The sequence below is a fragment of the Leopardus geoffroyi genome, chromosome D2 (genome assembly GCF_018350155.1).
Source record: "Leopardus geoffroyi isolate Oge1 chromosome D2, O.geoffroyi_Oge1_pat1.0, whole genome shotgun sequence".
In the NCBI taxonomy this organism is placed as follows: domain Eukaryota; kingdom Metazoa; phylum Chordata; class Mammalia; order Carnivora; family Felidae; genus Leopardus; species Leopardus geoffroyi.
The window spans coordinates 87,304,669-87,329,166 of NC_059334.1; the positions used below are offsets into that span (position 1 = coordinate 87,304,669).

General features: G+C 59.0%; 1 protein-coding gene across 3 annotated transcripts in view; it reads right to left on the bottom strand.

The window, feature by feature from the left end:
• The window catches only part of STK32C (serine/threonine kinase 32C), a 95,012-nt gene that overhangs the window by 27,926 nt on the left and 42,588 nt on the right, over window positions 1-24,498 (bottom strand). For all 3 annotated transcript variants that reach the window (XM_045439314.1, XM_045439313.1, XM_045439312.1), the window contains one exon: window positions 3,831-3,886. Coding sequence is in view for 2 of the 3 variants with exons in the window: in XM_045439313.1 (XP_045295269.1) it covers window positions 3,831-3,886 (56 nt within the window). In the remaining variant the exon portion in view is untranslated. The remainder of the gene's footprint in view (window positions 1-3,830; window positions 3,887-24,498) is intronic.

The window sequence follows — 24,498 nt, forward strand, 5'->3', positions numbered from 1 at the left end:
AAAAGAGACGATGTGCACAACAGCTCAACGTATGATAACTACAAGAATGATATATAATAAACAGTAAAACGTGAGGGATTAGTATGAAAATATATGACAACATTTGAACAAAAAAATACTAGATCTCTAGCTAGGTAACATATCAATCTTCTCTTAATCTTTACATGTAATTCCTACCCAGATTTCATGTTTATTTCGATCATGACAAAACTTAGGTAAAACTTCAGTTGGAAACATATGTGAGGACAGCAGGCATCTTGTAAGAGCAGGGGGGCGGGAGGGGGACGACTTATTAGGAGTAGGGGGTAGGAAGCCAGTACAGACCCTGGGGTCCCCAGGGAGGGATGGACAGGGCAGCCCGCCAGTGGCCCAGGGGCAGTGAGGCCAGGTGCAAGGTTAAATTTCTGATGGAGTAAACAAGTCTTTTCCAACCCTGAGTGTTTGCTTTGTTCTGACTAAACACAGTAATAGAGGTCTTAAAGCAAGGGCGCCTCAGGGGCAGAAAGCTGAGGGGAGGGGGGCAGGGAGGAGGAGGCTAGGGGCGGGGCGGTGGCACTCGGGAGCGGGGCGGGGACAGGCTAGGGGCGGGGAGAGAGCAGACTGGGGGCGGGCAGGAGGCGACAGCGGGCGGGGAAGGGGCAGGGAGGGCGCGGGAGGGGCGGTCCAGGACAGCATGGGTCAGGGAGGGGGCCGGAGGGGGCCGGAAGGAGAAGCAGGGGGAGGCTGGGGCGGGGAGGGGACAGGCTGGGGTCGGGGAAGGGGCAGGGAGGGTTCGGGAGGGGCAGTCCAGGAAGGCCTGGGTCAGGGAGGGGGCCGGAGGGAGCTGGAAGGAGAAGCAGCGGGAGGCTGGGGCGGGGAGGGGGCGGGAAGGGGTGCACCTCACCGACCCCCACCACATCCACCCCGAAAAGGCGGTGTGCCCGGCCCTCGAGTGTCACGGCCGCAGGGAAAGGGCAGCTGGGGAGGCAGGGCCGCCCCTTGCCCCGGGGAGGGGTGGGGCGCAGCCCCGCAGAGGGTTTGGGGTGGTTTGGGGAGGAGCACAGAAGGGCCCCCGCCCAGCAGCCCGGCCGGGACGCACGGACGTGACATGAGGCCCCAGGGGTCACAGAGCCTCGCAGTTCCGTGCTCGCAGCCACTGTGGGCACCACTCTGCCCCCCTCGACCCGGCCCGCTCACGTGACCGCCAGGGCCAATCAAAGTGCCCCAGCACCCCCGCGTGATTGGTGCCGGGCCGCAGCACAGGGCCGCACCCAGCCAATCAGAGGGCTGCCTGGTGAGAGCGGCGCGGACGGCTCCCCGGGCCCTTCTCCTCCCACCTGACCGTCCCCTGTGTGGCTCACTTGGACTAAGGCTCACTTGCCACCGGAGGCCCCGGGCACCGGCAGGCAGCGCCTGCCAATGGCTGTCACACTTGTCCCCGCGGAGGCGCGCACCTGCTCACCTGAGCTGTCACCTGTCCCGGAGCGAGGCACGCAGCTGGGCTCACACCCGCTTGGGCGTGCCGGCCCCCCCCCCCCCGCCCCCAGCCCAGGCACGGGCAACGCGCGAGGGTCCGCGGCAGCGGCCGCCCTCCCGGCCTCCTGCACTGGGGACGCTCGCAGGCTCCTCGCCTGGTCAGAAGAGCCGGGACGAGGCTCCTCGACCCACGAGCCGGGGGTTCTCGGCATCCAGACGGTGGACTCGCACCACCTGCTCCCACGCTCCCCGGGACGTGATTTCTCCAAGAATCGGGAGAGAAGGGGGAGGCGGTGGTTAATAGGGGCAGAGTTTCGGTTTTACTAGAGGAAAAGAGTCGAGGCGACGGAGGTGGACGGAGGGGTTTCTCGCACAGCAGTGTGAACCCGCCCCATGGCCCTCAGCCGCACACTTACAAATGGTTACAATGGTACGTTTCCTGTTACGTGTAATTTATCACACACACACACACACACACACACACACACACAAACTGGGAAAAAACAGAAACGAAAACAATAAGCAGTCTTTGTACCCAAGGACCAGGTACAGCAAGCTTGGATAATCCATTTTCCGGAGCTATTGTCCCGAAGGGCGGGGCAGCCACAAGGTAACCGCTCACACCAAACGCACCCACCGCTTTGCCCCCATTCACTGAGGGGCATGCGTGAGCTGGAATGTTTACACCCACTCGACCAAGAGTGGGTTTCAGAGTCATTCTTACAAGGCCAGTCTTGACTGTGGTGTCCACGTGGGGCTGAGTCTACGCAGACATCTGAAATAAGGCCGCGCACAGAGAGGCACATTGGGCCAAGCCACGCACACGTGGAGCCGGTTGTGGCGAGCCTCCACATCCTCCTTCCTTCTCCAGTGGGGTCACTGCCCTAGCCCCCGGGAACAGCCGGAAGGACCAAAGCCCAGGTCTGTCCACAGTCCGGAAACCCGTCCAGCACACGGCACCCCACAGCTGCAACCTTGTTAGGGAGCAGGAAGGAGTCCTCCCACTACACGGCAGCTTCTAAGGGTAAAGTCTCAGCAGGACCCTGCGGCTCCCTTCCCTCCCCACCTCTCCACCCCACAGACCTCTGTTTCCGGGACCCTGTGGCCAGCTGGCTTTTAAAGCCAAGAACTGGTCAGAGGAGCCAGAACCCTGGGGTTCTGCAGACGCCGTGGGGGGTGGTGCTGCTCAGCAGCGTATGAGGGGGATGGTAGGGATGGGGAGTGGGGGGACAGTGAAGTGGCTGCCCCAGGTCGGTCCCCAACACCGCTCCTCAGTCCTTTTCCAAATGTCTGCATGACTTCCATGTCTCCCCATAGAAGCCAGTCTTGAATCCTGGTCGGGGTTGGTGCCCTCCAATGCCTAACCCTAACCCTAAGCCCCACCTTGTCTGCCCCTCGACCTTCCCCACGCTCTCTGTGGCTCTAGGGGGCAGAATTGACACTCAGTTGGGAGAAGCAGGGAGGGCAGAGGTCAGCCTGACCAGCAGATGTTGAAAATACTCTCTCCTTAACGTAAGAGTGCTTGAGTGAACTCCTGCAAAGGAGCTAATTGCTCCGGTTTATGACTTGCCCAGGCCTTGGGCAGCCTGGGCCACAGCGCCCACACAGCTGTGCGGAGAGGGGGCCAAAGGCCTCATCTGCCAAGCCTCCTTATCTGCCGAAAAGAAACTATCCGTTCAGAAGTGACCCATTTACGACAGACCCATCAAGGCAGAGTCCCGAGAGCTAATTTTAACCCTCCCGGAGCGCTCGTTAAGCCTCTTTGAGTTATAATTACCCCCAATCTCTAGACATTAGGAGGCAGCAATCAGGAAGTTAGATGTGGCCAGAATGAACTGGAGACGGTCTCCGCACAGGCCTATTTCGAGGAGCCAGCGGCACGGCTGTTCTGGGTGAGACCCGTGCTCCCCTGCACCCCAGTCCTGCCGTCTGCTCCCCTGGAGAAGCTGCCTGGCCTCTGGGCTCCAACTGCAACAATGGTGTCCGAGTGTCCCAGCGGCTCCTGGACACTGGACATCTGCCGCCACCCCCCTCCCCACAGCAGGGGCTTCTAGGACACTTCCCTTTGAGGCCGCGAGCGGGCCCATTTCTAAGGAAAGCCGCCCCATTGGAGAGCAGGGGTCAGGGTCTTGGTCCCGCGGAGCCCAGAGCTGTGCCGTCTGCACCCTCAGCTCCCGGCTGACTTACAAGCCCCCCAAAGACCTGGACTAAAGACCTTAGTGCTCCTGAGTGAGGCTCCCTAGTGCCCCTGACACCCCCCACGTCGCCAGCTTGTCCACAAGGCCCACCGACAGGCACAGCTGGGGCCGGCCTCTCCAGAGCTGGCGGGCAGAGGGGTTGGTCCCGTCATGGCCTCCTTGCTGGCTCCGCCTTACCTTGCCGAAGCTGCCCTTTCCGATGGCCCGAAGGATCTGGAAGTGGTCGAAGTTCACTGCAGAAAAAACAGAGGGATGCCGGGTCAGGTGGCAGAAAGACCCGTGCCTTCCACACGCCCGGGGGTTGGAGCAGCCCCCCGAGGCCACCCCCCCACCACTGCAGGGAGCCCCCTGCGGCCCCCCAGTGACACACTTCACCCTGGAAATGGGCCTGGGTGATGGCTGAAGGCGGAAGTCAGGCTCCTGTGCAAAGCAGGGAGCGCCTGGGCCAGGGCAGAGAGGTGGGTCCCAGGGGCCATGCTGTCCCTTGTTCTGGGCTCCTTGCGGGGTCAGGCCAGGCCACCACACCCACGGACCCACAGCTGGGATGGGGCGTGAACAGAGCCGATGGTGCCCGGAACAGCCCTTCTTCGGTCCCAGGCACCCAGACACCCCCTCCTGAAAGCTGCACCCGACACATGAAGCCTTGCAAGCAGGGTCCCAGGGGTCCCAGGTGCCCAGAGCCTCGGAAGCAGGCCCCCCACCCTCCTGCCGCATCTCCTGGGGGTGGTCGCCTGTGGGTTCGCTGAATGAGCTAAAGGGGAGCCTGCCACAGTCCCAGGGTGAATAACAGGGGCTTTCCGAAGGGCGGTCCCCGGGCCTGTGGGGACCACGGGTGAACCACCCAGATCCTGGTTTCTATCAACTTTGTCCAGACATGAACCCCTCCCAGAGGAAGGGGTCGTTAGAAATCGCAGCCTAGTTAACTGTCACAACTCTCAGGAAAGATGCTCCCCGCCAGGCACACACAGTGCCCCGGGGAGCGTTAACCTGTGAGTGAGAGCAGTTGGGAATCGCCAGTCCGGGGCTCCCGCTTCTGCTCTCAACCCGATGCTGTGTTTCCTTCCCTCTTGCATTTCCGGGCTCCAGGCAGCCCCAGCCAGCCTTGCTTTCCACACCTGCCCCCTCCCCGTCCTGGCTGGGGCTCCCCCAGCTGACTCTCAGGCCACCAGCTGGGCCCCACCTGTGCCCCAGGTCTGTGCCCCCCAAGTTCTGTTCCCCAGGTCTACGTCCCCAAGTCTGTGCCCCCCTAGGTCTGCATCTCCAAGTCCGTGCCCCCCATGCCTGTGCACCGGGCAAACCTGGCTCCACGTGCCCCCAACACCTGTCAGAAACTCGGGGTCTCCAGATGCCCACGAGCCCTGCGGCCTGGGCCGCCCCTACAGGGAGCGGCAGACAAGGGCTGTGGCGTGCCCACCCCGAGAGCGAGAACGGCACCTTGAGCCTGCGGAGGGCATCTGCCGTACAAGGCCCAGCACGTGGCGCTGGGAGGTCCAGCCCAGCGAGCCCCGGAGGAGAAGTTCGGGTTCGGCCGGCACGGTGCTGGGCCCCGAGTAGGGGCACCACCGGGCCAAGGGTTAGCAAGGGGGCTCAGCCAGCACGATCCCCGGTTTTAGAGAAACCACAAATCCTGGACTTCAGGTCCTTCCAGGAGAGGAACAGAACGGGAAAACCGGAACCAAGGTGTATGAAACCACGGGTCAGGAGCACAAGGGAACCCACACCATGCTTCTCCCTGCACTTTTACGCCCTGGAAAGCTAGGTTATCACGGTGGGCTTCCTGGATGGAGAGGCCGTGGGGAGGAGGCGCTCAGAGGTCTGGGGGGCATGGAAGCAGAGAGTGCGAGCACTGTGGGGGGCTGTGGCCTGGCTCCACGCTGGCTAGCCCCGTGGCCTTCCCTGGGCCCGCTTCCGGGACAGGGAAGGGGGGACGGGTAACCCAGTGCACGGCACCCTGTGGTTTTGAGCACTTCCTAAGACCCCAGGGTTGGGGGGCGCACGACGGGATTCCCAGACAGCAGGCAGGGCACTGAGCCGGCCACGTGGAAGCGTCACAGGGGAGACACAGGTGGGACGGGAACCCCAGCCGTAGCTGCTGGACAGGTGAGGCCGGCGAGCCGGGAGGGGTCCCCGGGCAGGCCCAGGGCTGGGCAGGGCGGGCATCCCATCGAGGCCAGCAGCCGTGAGCGAGGCCGTCCCAGAGGGCGGTAGCTCTGCCCACAGTGACCCTGCTCAGAGGAGCAGCCGGCCTGGACCCCACCAGGGGAGCCTCAAGCCCCACTGGGCAGCCAGAGTCACTCTGTCCTCTGCTAAGTGGAGGTTCCTCGGGTCACCCCTCGGACCGGCTGCTCCGCCCCGGCGCCCAGGCCCCCGTCACTGCACCCAGCGGCTCACATGTGCTCCGGAGACCCTCCAGGTGGAACCGAGAACGAGCTGCTGCTCTGGGTCCCTTCCCCCACGTGGGCTCTGGATCCACTCTGGGCAGGACCGGGACCTCCCCTAACTGCCCCGCCCAGCCCCCACCCAGCATCCTGCCGTCAGCCCCACTCTGGCTCCTAAAGGAGGTGCTGCCTTTCGTTCGGGCATCCAGAGGCAGGGTGAAGAGGAGATCCCCCACCAGGGTTTGTCCGAGTAGCGGTGGACGGACGTGGCGGAGCGTGCCGCGTTGCATCAGGTGGATGCGCAGAAGCCCACACGGCATATACGCCACCATCCAGAAGTCCACAGGGTTCAGGAGAGTCCGTGTCGATGAAGCGTGAAGTTCCCCCAAACACTGAACCCAGCGGGTCTCACCAACAGGAGGAAAGGGCTGGGGCCCCCCGGAGCCCGCCGCCCCCCAGAGTCGCGAGGAACACAGCAGGAGGGCGTGGGGGATGGGGCCCCACGCAGCGGGGTGGGCTCAGTCCATGTTTGCTCAACCCAGAGAGGGGCTGCAGCCACCAGGCAAATGGAGCCCAGAGTAAGGCTGGTTCTCACCCTGGGTGGGGGCAATGCGGTGTCCCAGGAGGGCACAAGCCCAGTGGCCTCCAGCCCCGCCTGTCTGCCCCACCCCCATCCCACCCTCAGCTCCTGACGGGCCCCACCACTGGGTGCGAAGCCTCGGGCCCAGCTCCTTGTGGGGTTGAGCCCAAGCCCTGGAGGCCACGCTGCTGTCCCGCATGCAAACCTTCTGCTCCCCACAGACACAGGTCACCACCCCGGTCCCTGGGAGTCTCTACCCTCTCGTCCCCTGGGCACACCTGCAGCCCCAGAGGGCCCTGCTCTCCTGCACCTGGCACCGGGGGCCCTCGGGCACCCCCATCTTGCAGGGGACACTCTGCTTCTCTTAGGCCATTTGGGGCTGGGCCTTGGCGTCGTCCGAGTGCGGGCTCCGTCTACAGATCTGCTCAGGAGGCTGGGCCCCGCTGAGAGAGCCAAGGTCAGAGGCTGCTGCAGGAACCACAGGCCAGGTCTGTCCTGGGCCCTGGGAGAAGGCAGGGAGGGGCCCTCCCAGGCTGGACACTATCGTGGGCGACAGACTCCAAGCCAGCAGACAAATACGGCGCCTGGTGCCTGGGAGAAAAATTAAGTAGGAAGAGGGGTGGGTGGGACTGCTACCTTTTCCAAGGTCACTGGGGAGACATTTGGACCCAGAGATGAGGTCGTGAGCCGGGAGTACATGGAGTATGGTTGACCGAGGCCAGTTTGCTGCACCTCCCATGTGATTTCTGTGGTTGTGTGACGCTGTCGGCACACCTCCCCCCCCCACCGTGAGATACCTCCCCCTCCCCGTGAGACACCTCTCCCCCCCCCCCCCCGTGAGACACCTCTGACACCGTAGGTCAACGGTAGCTCTTCCCCCACGGTCCTATCGGATGCTTCTGTTCCTCCTGCTTAGAAATCTAAGCACCTCAGGTGCAGCCGTGCCTGCGAGGAGGCGGCCAGCTCTGAGCTCAGTCTCCGCCAGGGCTCCTGCCACACACACGGACACAGGCTGTCCCTGGTGCAGGTGAATATTTACAACACAAAGGTTTAAGAAAATCTATTCTTCAAGGAAGGCCTTTATTTTGCCGAGTTGGCAATCACAGAGCCCCGCACTGCTATGAAAATAGGTCATGTCGGGCGCCTGGGGGGGCTCCTTCGGTTGAACATCCAACTTCGGCTCAGGTCAGGATCTCCCGGTTCGTGAGGTCGAGCCCCACGTCAGGCTCTGTGCCGACAGCTCGGGTCCTGGAGCCTGCTTTGGATTCTATGTCTCCCTCTCTCTCTGTTCCTCCCCTGCTCGTGCTTTTTCTGTCTCTCTCAAAAATAAACACTAAAAAAAAATTTTAAAAAAGAAAGAAACTAGGGGAAGCCTGGCGCCCAGACAGACCTCCGCAAGGTGTTCTCAGAGCTTCTCAGCCACCACAACCACCGCCCGGGAAAAGGCTGGGCAATCAATGCTCCCACAGCCTTGTTCCGGTAAGACTCACGAAATCCTTCTGGTTTCCCAGTGGCCCGACCCGACCTGACCTAACCCGCTGGCCTGGCCACTGTCACACAGGTGGCTGGAAGGAGAGGGAGGGGGTCGCCCCCAGAGCGCGACGCTGGTCGCATGCTCGGTGAGCAGCAGTGAAAGCCAACAGGAGGCCCTCGTGCAGTCGTCTCAAATCCAAAGACCATGTGAGGTGCTCTCTGAACACTTTTCCCCAAAAATAACAACGGTCTGCCGACCGGAGTTCGGCGCTCGCCCTCCGTGGGCAGAGGAACCCGTCAACTGCTGTTGGCTCAGTGGGCTCAGGTCCTTGGGCAGCCGTGAGGCCCAGAAGGTTCATAAGCCAGCGTCCCCAGCGAGGAGGAGAGCGGGAGAGGAGGTGAGCCCGGGGAGGGTAAAAATAGAGCCTCTGCAGGGCCGTGAGTCACCGCTATTGTCACTGGTGACACTGCCCGCGCCACGGGGTGGGGGAGGGGGCCCCTGCAGACCCAGAGGCCAGCCTGCTCCTGACGCCTTCAGGGCCTGGCAGGTGGGCCCCGTGTGGAAGGTGGCCTGCCCGTGGCCCCAGGAACGAGTCCCCTTCCCGGCCTGCCTCTGTGGTCACCCAGGAGAGGCCCGGCCCTCGGAGCGTCTTCGGGGGAATTCCATGCCAGAAGTGGGGATACTGGGAAAGCTGCAATCATAAATCAAACATCACGAGTCGCTGCAATTCATTCAGAAGTCGATTCCATTTTGTCTTACGTCCTACGACCCAGAAAACTCCCGCAGAAAACCTTCCAGTCGGGCTGAGGCCGGCCCTCTGCAGGGTCTGCGTGGCCTCTGTGGAAATCCCTGCCTCCTCCGGGCGCACGGGCCGGCCCCTGCACAAGCGGGTCACCTGCAGGCACGGTCACCACTGAGGCCTCGACCGGCTCGCCACCAGCTGTCCTGCAAGGCCACCGGCTCTGCCGGGAACCAGGACCAGGAGGTGCCACGAGCGGGCACTCTCTGAAGCCCTCCCGCTCTGATCCCACCAAGTTCTCAGAGCCACCAGGTAAGGGGTGGGTGCCCCCCTTTTCCAGGCGAGGAAACAGCTGAAGAGTCACAGCAGACTCCGGGTGAAGGGCCCCGGGCCCCTCGGGGCAGAAGAGCAAAAGGGCCTCGGGGAGCCAGCACCGCAACCCAAAGACCCAGGCCCCACAGCCTGCCCTTCCTTCCATCTGGGTCCCCTCTGCACCCCACTCCCTCCCTGCCCGCTGTTCAGCCGTTGGGCCCTTCTGAGGGAGCCTCCGCTGGCCCCTCTGAGCACTCGTGCACCTGCCCAGCATGGGATGCCGGGGGGGGGGGGGGGGGCGCAGCTGCCCTTCCCAGTTCAGTGCCCTGCCCAGGGTGGCAGGAGCAACACACCCGCCCTGTCTTTTCTGAGGAACAGACACAGCAGCGAGGATGTGTACCAGCCAAGAGACTGTGCCGAGGCCTCTGGGGTCCTAGGTTCTGGGATAATGCCCCTTCTCGTGCCCAGGAAGTGCCTAGGCCTGGGGACCTGGGTGACTGGAGAAGCCAGGGGTGCTGACGCTTTCCTGCCCCCGTCTGCTTACAGTAAAAGCCTTGGCCCAGAAACCCAACTAGTGATACCTTCCCAGAGCAGCACTGTTTACCCCGGATCCCATCCGGTCCGCAAAGTCTGCAGCTCAGTTCCGGCATTAGGCACAGACATCCTCAGACGGCACCCGAAACCTTCATAAATCAGTGATTAAGGCAACAGCCAGATCAATAATGCATCTCTGCCTGGGGCCCCGCCCCTCCAGCATCCGAGGGGGGAGTCTGTGCCACAGGACCTGGTGCTCCAGCCAGGCCGCCTCCCGTGGCTGCGGGTGGCAGTGCCTCCCCCGGGGATGCCCAGAGGGGTCCTACTCAAGGCCCACCCCTGGCCCCCTCCCTCTCCCAGGTGCTCAGCCCCCTACCTCAAACACCCCCGTGGACCCGGGACCCCCAGTCGCAGGCTCAGGCTGGGGGCTCTGCTGCACAGGTTGACCGGGCGCTAACACTGCAGCCTGTCCGACCACGCGTGGAGCTGCCGAGCCACACACGAGGCCACGAAACTCCTTTCCCGGCCAGCCCCGCCAGAGACCCCTGCCCAGGCGGGGACACTGGCCGTGCATGGCCCCCCTCCACCAAGGTGGGTGCAGCCAAGTGTCTGGGGAAAGCGCCTGGATATTCTAGAGCTTTCCCTGCCACTTCCCTGAGAAATGCGACCCGCAGACTTTCTGGGATGTGGCTCCCTACAAGGCAGGTGCCTTCGACGAATGGGCCCAGCATTTTCAGCTCGGTGGGTCTTTACGTGGCGGCTGGTTGGCTCTTCCTCCCGCCTGCTGCAGCCTGGGGCTGTTGCCATAGTTCCCAGCCACTGGGAGGACAGGGCCACGTCACCAGAGCCACACAACACAAACAGCATTAAATGTGATTCAGGGAAGAAGGGACGGGCAAAGCCCTGCTCACAGGCCAGGGGCTCCCGTATCAGAGCCGTCCCTGCAAACGGGGGCGCGTCCTCCGCGCCTCCACAGACACGACAGCTGCCAGAGCAGCCTGGGCGGGGCCTCACCCACCAAACCTCAGAGACACCCGCAGGCCCGCCCCAAAAAGCCCAGCCAGGGTGCAGACAAAGGTGGTTTCTGAACGGGTCCTGCTCAGAACACAGGACTCCTGATGTCAGCGGTGTGGACCAGCTGGGGAGAGGGAGTCTCTGGGCTCTGCTCACAGCTGAGCCCCCGGCTTCAGCCAGCTCCTGTGTCCTGGGCGAGGGGCACTGCCCCAGCCCCCTCCCCCCCACCCTGCACCCCTATCACGCACACAAAGGCTCCCGCACCACGGGCAAGCTCTAACCACAACGCAGAGGAGACCGAGTCTTTCCAGAGCCAGAAAGTCACATGGGGTGTGTGTGCAATGCTCAGGAGGGCACAGGGCCCCACAGGAGGGCCGGCCTGGGCCCCTCTCAGGAAGCCAGGGCCCCCAGCTGGCCAGTCCCTGGGGGCTGCAGTCAGGGTCTGCTTCCCAACCCCTCACCCAGGGACCGGAGGAGCATATAGATACACAGGGTGCCCAGCTCAGGCCCGGACACAGCGCCTGCAGCAGGGCCCTGCCCTCCGCACTCCTCGCCTGGGCCACAGCAGCCACGTGGGCACCATTTGCCCATCAGAGGCTCCAGTGTGTGTGTGTGGGGGGGGGACACGGGGACACGGGCCCGGCTGAAGGCAGCCCCAGATACCACAGCAGCCGCTACAAGCACAGACCCCGAAGCTGCGGTCACTGCTTCCGCTCTGGGAGCCAGCAGGCCAGCCTGGCACCTGCGCTGTCACACCAGCGATCCCGAAGGGTGGCACTGCTGGTCCTGGGGAACCTCGGAGGTGAGGATCCACCCTCCGCCTCCACCCGCACGGCAGCCCACACCTGCCCCACGCGGCCCGGCCCGAGCTGGGCCGCAGCACGGTCACAGCAGACGCAGGAAGAAAGGACACGGGACTGGACGAGGGGCCCGGGTCTTCTGCAGAGCCCAGTGCACAAGCCTCTGCCCAGCTCCTCAAGCCCATGGGGTCCCAGAACAGTCTATCATCCCCTGCACGGCCCAAGAAGCTTCTGCTTACAACGCGAGAAGAGGTCTTATTTTCTCAAACTGACAGAGAAAGAGGGTCCTGGGGCTCCGGTGCTGGGTTTGTCTCAGCGAATCCACCCCACACAAGTACATCCGGTGCCCCGTGACCCTGAGGCTGGCCGCTGAGCCTTGCAGGTGGGACAGGCACGCCTGTGCGCAAAGTCAGGGCACGGGCAGGCCACGGAGGGGACACCGGGGGCCGGCCCCGCCCAGGCCCAGCTCACACTCCCTGTGCCATGAGCCAGGAGCCTAGAAGCGCCACACAACTCAAGGGGTACAGGGAACCCCTCAAGCAAGCCCCAGAAGGCAACAGATGGTCTCTCTATAAAGTTCGAACACAAGCGAGGCTGTATAGCATGCTGTTCTGGTGTGCGCGCATATCGAGAAAGGTGTTTTTTTTTTTTTTTAATGTTTTATTATTTATTTTTGAGACAGAGAGAGACAGAGTGTGAGAAGGGGAGGGGCAGAGAGAGAGAGAGGGAGACACAGAATCCGAAGCAGGCTCCAGGCTCTGAGCCGTCAGCACAGAGCCCGACGCGGGGCTCGAACTCACAAACCGCGAGATCATGACCTGAGTCGAAGTCGGACGCTTCACCAACTGAGCCACCCAGGCGCCCCATATTGGGAAAGGTTTCTAAAGTGGCTGCAGAATCCAGCTGGCGGGCACCTTGAGGGAGCACAGGGATGACGCCACTGGAGGTGGTTCAGCTCGGGCTGGGGCAGCGTTCCTGCTGTGCACGAGAATCCCACATTTGAAATTCAGGAGACGCGACTCAGGACCCCGGCCTCGCTCCAGGCAACGCGTGCGGGCCGGAGGCGGTGCGGGGCTCACCGTGCAGGTGCAGGAGGACCGCGGGGCAGAGGCGCCTGAGGGAGCAGAGGGGGAAGGGAGCCCGGGCGCTCATGGTGAGAGGCGCACCACGGACAGGGGACCCACGAAACAGCCAACAGGTGGGGACAGCCTGAGTGCCCCGCAGCTCGTGGGCGGTAAGCCACACGATGCGGTATTATTCCTCCACCAGACGGGGTGGCGCTCTGGCACCTGTTGCAACGGAGACAGACCTTGAAACCCTGGCGCTGGGTGACAGGGCCCCGAACTGACAGGCCCCGCGCGATGTCACCGACCAGGAGTGCCCACGATGGGCGGCCAGTGGACCAGAGAGCAGACCGCAGCCGCGGCTGCCAGCGGGACCGGTTTCCGCGGGGAAAACGTCTCGGAACTGGGTGTCGGAGGTGGTCCTAACACAACGCTGCAAAATGTGCAAGATGCTGCCGACTGGTCGCTTTAAAACGGCTGGTTTTATGTGACGTGACTTTCACTTCAGTAAAAGCAATTGTACTTGTTTCTGGAAGCGAGCCACGACCGAGTGGGCTGAGGCCACGTAGGGGGCGTGGCTGCCGTTGCATGGCCCCACACAGATGGCCCCGTGTGGTGGGGACGGTGGTCAGGGCAGGCCCTGTGCGGAAGAGGGGGCGTCCCAGGGGCTTGGACTCATCGGTGGGCACCTGCTCCGTGGCGGGAGGATTCTGCCAGAACCAGCACGGCTAGGCTTCTGCAAGCACACACACCAGGCCTCACAGTCGCCCCAAAGCTGGCCAGGGGGCCAACCAGAATGGGGTTGAGACAACTTTCCTATTTCAAGGTGATCACCCTAGGTGGGAGGGAAGGGGGCAGGACAGTCACTAATCCTATCTTTTCTTAATGAAAAACATAAGAAATCACACGTGGGGCGCCTGGGTGGCTCAGTCGGTGAAGCGTCCGACTTCAGCTCAGGTCACGATCTCACGGTCCGTGAGTTCGAGCCCCAAGTCGGCCTCTGGGCTGATGGCTCAGAGCCTGGAGCCTGCTTCCGATTCTGTGTCTCCCTCTCTCTCTGCCCCTCCCCCCATTCATGCTCTGTCTCTGTGTCAAAAATAAATAAACTTAAAAAAAATAATAAAAAAAAAAGAAGAAATCACACGTGTGGCTAAGGCAGCTTCATTCTGACCCCTTTGCTTTAGAACAACGTTAAACTGTGTTAAATTCATACAAACCCAAGCCCCACCCATCAGATCTGTATTTTATTTACACTCAGTCCAGTTTCAAAACAGGATTCCAGGTGGACCTCCATTCCCTTGGTGCTGGCGCATCATGACCGCAGAGCAGCGGGTCCGACCGGGAGGACAGGACAGCCTGTGTCCTGCTGCCCTCTGCGAGGGGCAGCGGGGCCGACTGCACCAGGATCTGCTCCCCTCCGCCCAGGAGCCCCCGGCTCTCTGAGCATCCGCCCGGGTCACACCGCCCAGGCCTGGCCCGTCAGAGTGAGGCTGTCCGACTGGAGCTGGCCCTGGGCTTCCGGAACTCAGGAGAAGTGTCCACCACGTGGCAAGAGCAGGGCAGAAGGAGCAGAAGGAACCATTTCTGGGGCTACCGTGGGAGCACGAAGCCAGCAGAGGGGATGGGGACGAGGATCAGCACCCCCTGACCCCTCCTCCTGGACCCGATACACCATTAGAGTCTCCGTTTCTTTGGCCCGCGTGGCCTTCTTACTAACGTCCCCTTGAGTGCCGACTCCCGAGGCCGCCTGTGACTCAGACCAGAGCCCTCCTGTGACTGCGCTGCCGGGTCTGTGCCTTCCCTCGTCCTGCACGTCTACCCCAACCAATACCGACCTTCCTCATTTAGGCTTTACGGCGGACACTGGTGCCCAGTGGGGGAAGCCACCACGGGCTGTGGCCTGCCTTCTCCAGGGGCCCTTGTTCGTCCACGTCAATCGTCTGTCAGTCCATCAACCTCCACAGAAGCCGTAGGTTGTTTGTGTCTCTAAATTCAGTGACTCTGAGGGCACCTGGGTGGCCCAGTCGGTTAAGCTCTTTGGCTCAGGTCATGATCTTACAGTTCATGGGTTCAAGCCCTGCATCGGGCTCTGTGCTGACAGCTCAGAGCCTGGAGCCTGCTTTGGATTCTGTGTCCCCCCTCTCTCTCTGCCCCTCCCTCACTTGCACTCTGTCTCTCTTTCTCAAAAATAAACATTAAAAAAATAAAAAAATAAAAATAAATTCAGTACTCTGAATATCAGTTGTGAGGAAACAGACATTGTTATGATATTTGCATCCACTAAAATGCCACGTGTCCTCACTCACTTCGGGCGTCCTCCATATAGACGTGGCCCAGCTTCTCTTGGTGGCCTAGAGTACGAGGCATTTTCACGGCTTTATCGAGACATGAGTGGCACACGGGACAGTGAACGTGGAGAGCACGTGCCCGGATCGGCTCTGACATCTGCACGCACCCACATACTGCTGGTCACGGGACACCGTGGGGGGGCAGAGCGGGGAGAATGCACTCGTAACACAGATAGTGGACAAAGACGCCCGGTGCACAGAAACATCTCCTACAGCTCAGCAAGAAAAAGACAGAGAACGGCCAAGTTCTTGAATAGGCACCTCACGCAGAAGAGACCCAACTGCCGGGTCAACACGGAAACAAGCTGGGCATCTCAGCGACCAGGGGTATGAAACTGAGCAGAGCAGGGACCTCTCCACGGCCAGCACAGTGACCGACACAGAGGCCGGCAGGGCCGTGCGCAGCGGGGTCTCACACGCGTTGCTGTGGGAGTGAGACTGGGCTCCGGGTGCCGCACGGCCCGGCCGGTCCACACGCACACGCACAGCACACGCCCGCCGAGACACGAGTGCAAGAGAGGCGGAACGGCGCAAAACTGGAAATGACCCCAAGTGCTTGGCCTTCGTCAAATGGATAATAATAAGGTGTGACGTAGCCACACAGAACTCCAGGCACGACGAGAATGCGGCGACGACTGCTACACACAGCCTGGACCCATCCCGCGGACGCGGCGCATCGAGAGAAAGGGGCCGGACACACTCCACGGTTTCACTTATGTAAAGCTAAATTTTAATAAACATTCCTTGTTTGTTTTAGAAAACCATGTGTTTCGTAGTTACTGGAAGCAGAATTCTACACAAGCCCACTGTCTGCTGGAAGGTTCCTGTCTCTTCTTCCCCGGCCCGACAGGGACAGAGAGACGCAAATCTGCTACGGTGCTGAGTTTAACCACTGCTCTCTGCAGGTCCCCTGGGTGCTGAGGCTCTTTGGTTGGGTACGTACACGTTTGAAAACAAAACATGTCAAAAGTGATGTAGCCACGGTGGCTTGAAGAGGGAAGTTTACAGCTCCAAGTACTTACATCAGAAAACAAGACGATGGAGAGACCATGAGACTCTTGATCTCGGGGTCATGAGTTCGAGCCCCATGTTCAGTATAGAGATTACGTTAAAATGTTTTTAAAAAAAGTAAAAAAAAAAGAAAAAAAATAAACAAGACGATGGAATAGAACAAAGTATATCCGAAGTAGAAATTAGAAAATAGTAAAGAATGGAAACCACTTAACTAGAGACAAATAACAGAAAAACAAAAGTAACAACAAAACTGAATGTTATTTTTGTGATTCATAACATCGACAAACCTTTGGAAGACTGATTTTTTTTTAAATAAGAGAGAAAGCACAAATATTAAGAAATTTAGAAAAATGATGCCATTACCCATCCTACAGGCATCTGAAGAATAATTTAAAAAGATTATGAACTAACTTCATGTCAACAAATTATGCTACGTAAATGGAGAAATTCCTTGAAATACACAGTTTACCAAATGAATACAAAAAGAAACACACCACCTGCACAGTGTCATGTCTATTGTTCCTAAATAATGCATTCATAATTGAAAACCACTCTGTAAAAAAGAAGTCCAGCCCAGATGGCTTCACTGGTGAATTCTACCAAGTTTTTTAAGGAAGAAACAATACCAGTCTTACAGAAGCTCATTTAGAAAATAGAGAAATCGAGCACCTTCTAACTTGTTTTATGAGATCAGCATTTTCCAAACACCGGAGCCTGATAAGGCCATTACAAGAAAACCATAGATCGAGATTTCTCATGAGCATACACACAAACTTCCTTAACGAAATATTAGCAAATTAGCAGCAATATAAAAAATATAATACATCATGACTGCTGAAGTACACACCAGGAATGCAAGGTTGGTTTAACTTTGAAAACCAATCACTTAGAGTCACTACACTCACAGAATGAAGGACAACCCTATGATCACCTCAACAGAGGCAGGAGGTGCGTTTGACGTAATGTACAGGTGTTCATGACGAAGACTCCACAAATGAGAACAGGACCTCTTAACTGTCACACGGGACACCTACAGAGTCTGCAGCTAAGACCACATTTAGCTGTAACGCAGTGAATGCTCTCCCAAGATGGGGAACAAGGCAAGGCTGTCCACTCTCATCATTTTCCTTAATGTTATGCAGCCCTGGCCCACAACATAGCAAAAGTTAAAAATAAACCACAGAAAAGACAACCTAGTGGTCTACAGAGAAGATCCTAAGGACTCTACAAACCCCTTCCAGAGCTAAAAACTCTGTGAATTAAGCAAGGTTGCGTGATACATGGTCTAGACATAAAATTTTTTTGGATTTCTACTGTACTATCAACAAGCCATTGAAAAGAGATTTTCCAAGTCCCTTTACAATAGCACCAAAGGCCTTTTAAGGTAGGACCATGTCTAAGAAAGCTGTACAAGACCCTCCATGTAACACTGCAAACCACTGAGAGATTGAGCAGGACCGAGGTAAGTGGAGACTGCCCCTTGCTCCCGGGGGACTGTGAACATTGTGCGGGACCCACTTTTTCCCAGAGGTAGTTATAGAACCAATGCAATTTCAGTCAAAGCCTTAGCTGGCTTTCTTGGGCAGAAAGGGGTGATCAGACACTAAAATTTATATGCAAATCTAAATGACCTAGAATAGTGAAAAATAATGCTAAAAAAAAGAGCAAAGTTGGAAGACTTGCACTACCTGATTTTAAGACTTCACATAAGGGTACAGTAATCGGGTGCTTGGGTGGCTCAGTCAGTTAAGCATCTGAGTCTTGGTTTTGACTCAGGTCACGATCACACAGTTCGTGAGATGGAGCCCCAAACTGGGCTGCGTGCTGACAGCGCAGAGCCTGCTTAGGATTCTCTCTTTCTGCCCCTCCCCTGCGTGTGCTCTCTCCCTCTATCAAAATAAATAAATAAGTTAATTAATAAATATTTAAAAAAATTTTTTAACGTTTATTCATTTTTGAGAGACAGGGACAGAGCATGAGTGGGGGAGTTGCAGAGAGGGAGATGCAGAATCTGAAGTAGGCTCCAGGCTCTGAGCTGTCAGCACAGAGCCCGACGTGGGGCTCAAACCCACGAGCTGTGAGACCATGACCTGAGTCAAAGTCAGACGCTTAACCAACTGAGCCACCCAGGCGCCCCTTTAATATTTTGAGTGTAGAGTTTTGTGACCACCAACAGTTTCTTGTTTTGTAGACAATGGGAAAGTAATACCTGAGAAAAGTTAGCGTACGTTTTGGTCCGAATTAGTCTGTGCTCACTGGAACAGGTTGTTGAAAGGCAGGACTCTCACAATTATTGCACGTGAACGAACACCCTCCTTCCTGTACTGATGGGCTGGTGATGAAGTGCACGCACACTCCTTGGCACCACGTCTATGCCCGTGCCTTGCGGTGATTCACTGTTGCGCATTGGCTGCCCCATCTAGCCCGAACCCAAGGCTCTGGGCCCCACAGGAGGTTCGCACACCTCCAAGGCCTTCGAGAAGACATAGGAGTCGCTCTTATTGCCCAAAGTCTTACTGAAAACTTAACATTTTTTCAGAGTAAAATTAAATGGCTAATTAAAATGTTACATGTCCTTGCTTTTCAAAATGTGTAAAGTCAGTTTGTTAGCTCTTTGCCTTTAAATTTTTTAATTTTGTTTTCTTCATTTATTATTTTTTTAATGTTTTTATTTATTTTTGAGACAGAGAGAGACAGAGCACGAGCAGGGGAGGGGCAGAGAGAGAGGGAGACACAGAATCGGAAGCAGGCTTCCAGGCTCCGAGCTGTTAGCACAGAGCCTGACGCGGGGCTCGAACCCACGAACCGTGAGATCACGACCTGAGCCCAAGTCGGACGATCAGCCAACTGAGCCCCCCAGGCACCCCGAAAAACGTTTGTAAAAAAGGTACAGTAATGAAGACTGTGTGGCGCTGGTATGAAGATGGACGCAGGGCAACGGAACAGACTCGCTGTTCACCAACGGCCTCCAGCACACGTGGTCACCTGGGTTTTCCAATGGCACAAGGCACTGACGAGGTCTATGGGGCAATGTGAGCCTTCCACAAGTGGTGCTGGAGCAGCTGAGCACCATCGGGAGAAGTGCTAACTGTGCCGTGCCCAAAACATAATTCTTGGTAGATTGCAAACATACACACAAGACAACTCCTGGAAGAAAAACATACGGTCATACTTTTGCAGCCTGGAGACAGGCGAAGACTTCTCAGACACGATGCCAGAAATGCTAACCATGAAAAAATTGATAAGCTGTGCTTCACAGAAATCAAAACCGTCTGCTCTTTAAAGGACACTACTAAGCAAGTGAAATGTTTGCAAATACACACGTCCAACATAGAGCCTGTAACCAAAATATATAAAGAACTTCTGCAAATGAAGAACAAAATTACTGCCCCTCCCCTGCTCTACACCCTCTCTCAAAATAAATAAACTTAAAAAAATAGTTCAGAGCTCTGCATTTTACTGTAATTACCCCCCCCCCATACATAAAAAAGAGATGATGCCACTTTGCAGAGGGGGAGGGTTATAGGTATCCAGCCTTTTACTCTGTGGGAAGGAGCCGTTCACTGAGTGAGCGCAGGAAACGGGATCAGAGAGGCTGAGTGACCATGCAACAGTCACAGGGCCAAGAGACAGAGCAGTGGGTCAGAATCCAGTCTCTGGGATCCTCACGCACCTGTGCCCAGGGCCAGATGGGAGAGGCCAACCAAGATGCTGAGAGAGGCCGGAGGCTATGAGGGTGGTGCAGTGGGGGGCTGGCTGGTGATGGGCGTGGGAAGCTGCTCAGAAGGCTCTCAGGGGGACACAGGTATTCAGAGTGGGCTCAGCTGGTGGGAAGGGGCGCCAAGGGGCATCAAGGGGCGTGTCGACACGAAGCCCACGTCATGTGAGCAGGACCCGGCGAGGGTGACCACGGAGGCCCAACCGGCAGGTCTTGCTGGCGGCTCTGGGGCCCGGCGCTGAGGTGAGGAGGCCAGGAGGAGCCACGGCTGTGGCCTCTGCCACTCCCCCCAGCTCTGGGGCGAGGCCCTCTCTGATGGGCAGCTAGGCTGGGTGGGGGCAGCCATGCCGGATGCTCTCCCGGCCCCTGGCCGCGTGGAGCCACCACGGCCGGACCAGCTGGGCACAGAGTCCCCAGGGGAGTGGGCCAGCTCTGAGACTGCTCAGTCAGCAGTGGCCCCGGGCACCCCGCACAATCCAGTGCTCAGCCCCAGGACCAGCCCGACCCGCACAGAATCACCCCTCTCCCCCACACTGCCTGGAGGCTGTGCCCACAGAACGTGCTCCGGGCTCCGTTTGGGCAGAGCTAACCAGCCGTGCCAGGGGCCACCCCTCTCTAGAAACAGGGTGCTGGGTGCAGGCTGCTGGTGTCCTTTGGAAGTCCTTTGAAACCTGGCCAGGGCGCCTGGGTGACTCAGTCAAGCATCCCAACTCCAGCTCAGGTCATGATCTCCTGGTTCGCGGGTTTGAGCCCTGTGCCTGGCTCTGTGCTGACAGCTCAGAGCCGGGGAGCTGCTTCAGATTCTGTGTCTCCCTCTCTCTCTACTCCTCCCCATCTTTCTCTCAAAAATAAAATGAACATTAAAAAAAATTAAAAAAAAAGAAAAGAAACCTGGCCAAAATGGAGAAGTTCGCACAGTACAAAATTTGTTTTTATTCTGAAGCCCAATGATACACCTCAGATCACATCTGTGTGTGCATGTGCCTGTGGGTGCGGCTCTGCGTGTGTCCATGTGTGCTCGTGTCTGGGAGTGTGTGCGTGCATGTGCTGGCTGTGGGGGCAGCTCTGTGCCTGTGCGTGTGTTCATGTCTGAGGGCGCATGCGCACGTGTGTGCCCGTGGACATGGCTCTATGTGTGTGCACACGTGTGTGCCCGTGGATGTGGCTCGGTGTGTACGTGCATGTGCATGCGTGTGCCCGTGGCTTTCTGTGTGTGTGTGCATGCACATGCGTGTGCCCGTGGATGTGGCTCTCTGTGTGTACATGCATGCGCACACGTGTGTATGTGTGCACATGGAGGCCTGACACAGGCTCTCTTCGAGTGGGTTTACTGGGCAGCTGGCCCCGGGTCTGACAGACACGTCCAGCCTGGAGCCTGCATGCTTCCCTGGGATCCTGGCAACTTCTAGGCTGTGGGAAGGATGTGTGTTATGAGGATGCCGGCTGATCCAGACCTTCCTCCAGAGAACTCCCGTGAGCTGCAGGGGAGGGAGGTGCCAGGGAAAAGCTGTCGAGGGAGCCTGGGGCCTCGCAGCCGTTTATCACCACCCCCCCTGCCCCGCTGCGAGCTGCCGCCTCCGCCCCTGCAGCTGCTGGGCCTCAGGCTGAAGGACCGATTTATCCCCAAAGGCACGAAGGCCCTTGCCAAGCCGATGAGGCTGGATGGTCGCGCCCCCGTGCGTCAGCTTACACGTCAAGAGCTGCCAGACCCCAGGCTGCCACGGTGCGCCATCTGCCTGGGGGGCCCGAACTGGCCCCGTGCACAGGTGGGGCCGCCCTGGGGCCCCTGCAGCTCACACAGCCCCAAGCACCTCCCGTCAGTTAATATCCTACTTAAGCCTCACCAAGAATCAGTTACTGTCTACCTGGCCTTCTAACAGCTTGCAAACAAACATGGGATTCAGACGGTGCCTCTGTGTTCAGGACACCGCCTCACCCAGGGGGCGGCCTCCACCTGACCCAGGAAGCTCCCTGTCCCAAAAGGGGCTCCGAGGTTCTGCCGCCGGCTCCTGGCAGGTCCGGGCGCTGCCCTCCGAGGGGCTCAGCAAGCTGTCCTGCAGCGTCCGGCCTGGCCCTCTGCGCCCGAGAGACACTTGTTGAGTGCGTGAGTGAATGAATGAATGAGGCAGGGAGTGAAGGAATGAGTGTGGGAGAGGCGCACGTTTCTGCCCGGTGTCCCAGAGCCGGCTTCCCCAGCACAGCCCGCCCGGCTGCCGCGAGCCAGTCGGCGCCCGGGCGCAGCCCCGCTGGGACCTGGATGCCGGCCAGGCTAGGACGCAGTGGAGGGGCCACCTCCCACGGCCTGGGGGCTCTGGGCAGAGGGACAGGTCTGGGGGCTCTGCCTGCCCGGGGAAACACCAACAGCCGACCCTGGCCCAGCGCTCACGAGCGGGCAGCCTGGCGTCTCCGTCAGGCCGAGCCCACGCTGCGTTTGCATAAACAGAAGCAGTGCAGCACTGTTAAGGGAAAGTTGCTATTTTAAATTCCATCTCACGGTAAGTGCACGGTTTTATGTCAGACCGTTTCTTCGAAAAGACATTTGCACATGGTTTTGATGGAAAAGTCGAGATTTAAAGATTAATAAACCACATGGTTGTTTGTTTTGCAGGAAATGAGTACCGACAAAGCCTTTACCAGGCTGACATTTACCCAAGGCTCGGGAACCTGGTGGGCCTGGCCACGGGGCTGTCCCCTGCCCCTCGTCCAGGCAGAAGCTGGCCCGGTCCTCAGGCCACCTCAGTGCCTCAGGCAAATGCAAGTCGGAGCATCAGGGGACCAGGGCAGGAAGGGCCCTTAGACCTCCCCGCTGTGATGTCCCCTCAGCAGCTGGGGCCTCTCTGGTGCAGAGCCACACGCCAGCCAGGACCCCCGTGGCAGGCTGGCCTCCTCCCCTCCCAGGACCAGTGGCTGGGGCACAGGCACCCTCTCTTCCAGTCTCCAGGGGATGTCCCAGCTGCTGGGACCAGGCTGCTACACCTCGGAGGAAGGCAGATCAGAGGTCACAGCTGTGACGGAGACCCTAAGAAATCAGTCCATGGCCCCTGAGCCCCAAGGACCCACCCCTGACACAACAGGGCTTCCTTGAGGCACCAAAGGGGGCCCAGTCCAGGGCGCCGTCCCCAGCACCTGCCGCGCTGCCACTGGGCCCACCCAACAGCCGTCAGGGCAGGTACACTGTCCGCGTGCCCACACACAGACCTCTGGGTGGGGGTGGGTGGGGGACGCATAGGCATAGGGCCGCAGGTGTCCACACACAGACCTCTGGGTGGGGGTGGGTGGGGGACGAGCTGGTGCCCACAAGCAAGAGGGGGTGCGCGACAGCAAAGGAGCCCCGTCCTCGGTGGAGAAGTGGTCCTGGCGCCCCGTGCACCAGCTAAGAGCCCGACCCTTCCTGTGGACCTGAGCCGAAGGAGAGCCCGCCGCCATGCGTGACCTACTCCAGGGTCACCCCAGAGCCCGGCGTCCGTCCTTCCACCTCGACCCGCTTTCCTCAACATGCCTCCGCCAATGACAAGATTTCACGGCACCAGAAGACCAGGGTGGGGCCAGCCCCATGTAGCCTAATCATCTGCACCCCTGAGTTTAAATTGGACGGTCTGGGACCACCGGACCCCTGCACCTGCCCCCCAGAGCCCACCCAACTTGTCTTCCTCTGGCACACACCAGACTTCACACGACCCCCCTCCATTAGAGAGGCGCCTTGGCCTCCCGCCTGCTGGGCACCTCCGTGAGGAGGCCAAAGATGCTCTCACTTGCGGGGAAGCAGAGTTTACGGGAAGTCCAGTCTGTCCGGAAAATCTAGGCGCCAGCCCCTCCTGGGGGCCTCCTGCCGCAGGGAAGTGGTGAAGACAGATGTCCAGCAAGGGTGGGAAGACAGCAAGGAAAATGTTCACAGAAAGACATAAAATGGTGAGCCATAAGGGCCGGCTTGGGGTTGGCTGTGTCAGTGCCCTGACCCCACAGACCCCTCCATGGATCCCTGGCCAGGGACATGTCAGGGCCACCACCCTGAGCTGGCTCCAGGGCGTTTAGACAGGGCCCACATGCTTGCTCATATCCCGGAGGCGTGGCCACATGTGGGGGGAAGCCCGTGCTTCTGCTCCTGGGCTGGTCTGGATGGCCGTGCCCTGGCCACGCCACACGCCCAGTGGCCAACATGCCGCCCCCTCCTCCAGCCCAGCACCCCTTCCTCCCCATTCTGGCTCAAGAGGTTGGACTGTCATCCTAGGAAAGGGTGGGCCTATTTTTGGCTAAATTGAACAGAATTAAGGAAAGGTATTATTTCGAGACAGAGCATAAGACTTCTGTTTCATGTTTCCAAAAATAAGAATCAGAAGAACTGAGTGGCGCCAGGAGTCTGCATTCTTGTGGGTGCTCCATCCAGCCTGTGGTTTCCAGGACGAGAGTCTTGGCCAGGATACGAAACCATGTGAAGGTGGGATAAAGCTGGCCGTGCCTAAGAGGCGCCCCCCGAGAGCCATGAGGGGAAGAGACAGGACTCACTAGCATCGGGAGAAGGCCGGGCAGGGGTGTGCCGGGACCACACCGGGGCCCCAGACCTCCAGGAGTCAGGAACGTGGGCATCCTGCCTCCCCTGCAACCTGAGCTTCTCCTTGTGAGTGGGCGTCAGGAGCCTGGAGAGCCTGCCCGCCACCCACTAGCCTCACTCCTGCGCCCACGGCCTCCAGCGGACAGCACCATGGACAGCACCTGCTAGCCTGGGACCCTGGGACGACCCCCACAGGCTCCGGTCCAGACCTGGAGGGGACTGCGTGTGGCCTGGACCTGAGCAGGGAGAAAGCCCTGGATAGATCAGGTTTCTCCTCCGTGTCCCTTGAACACGTATGTGTGCACACACACTCCTTTCCAA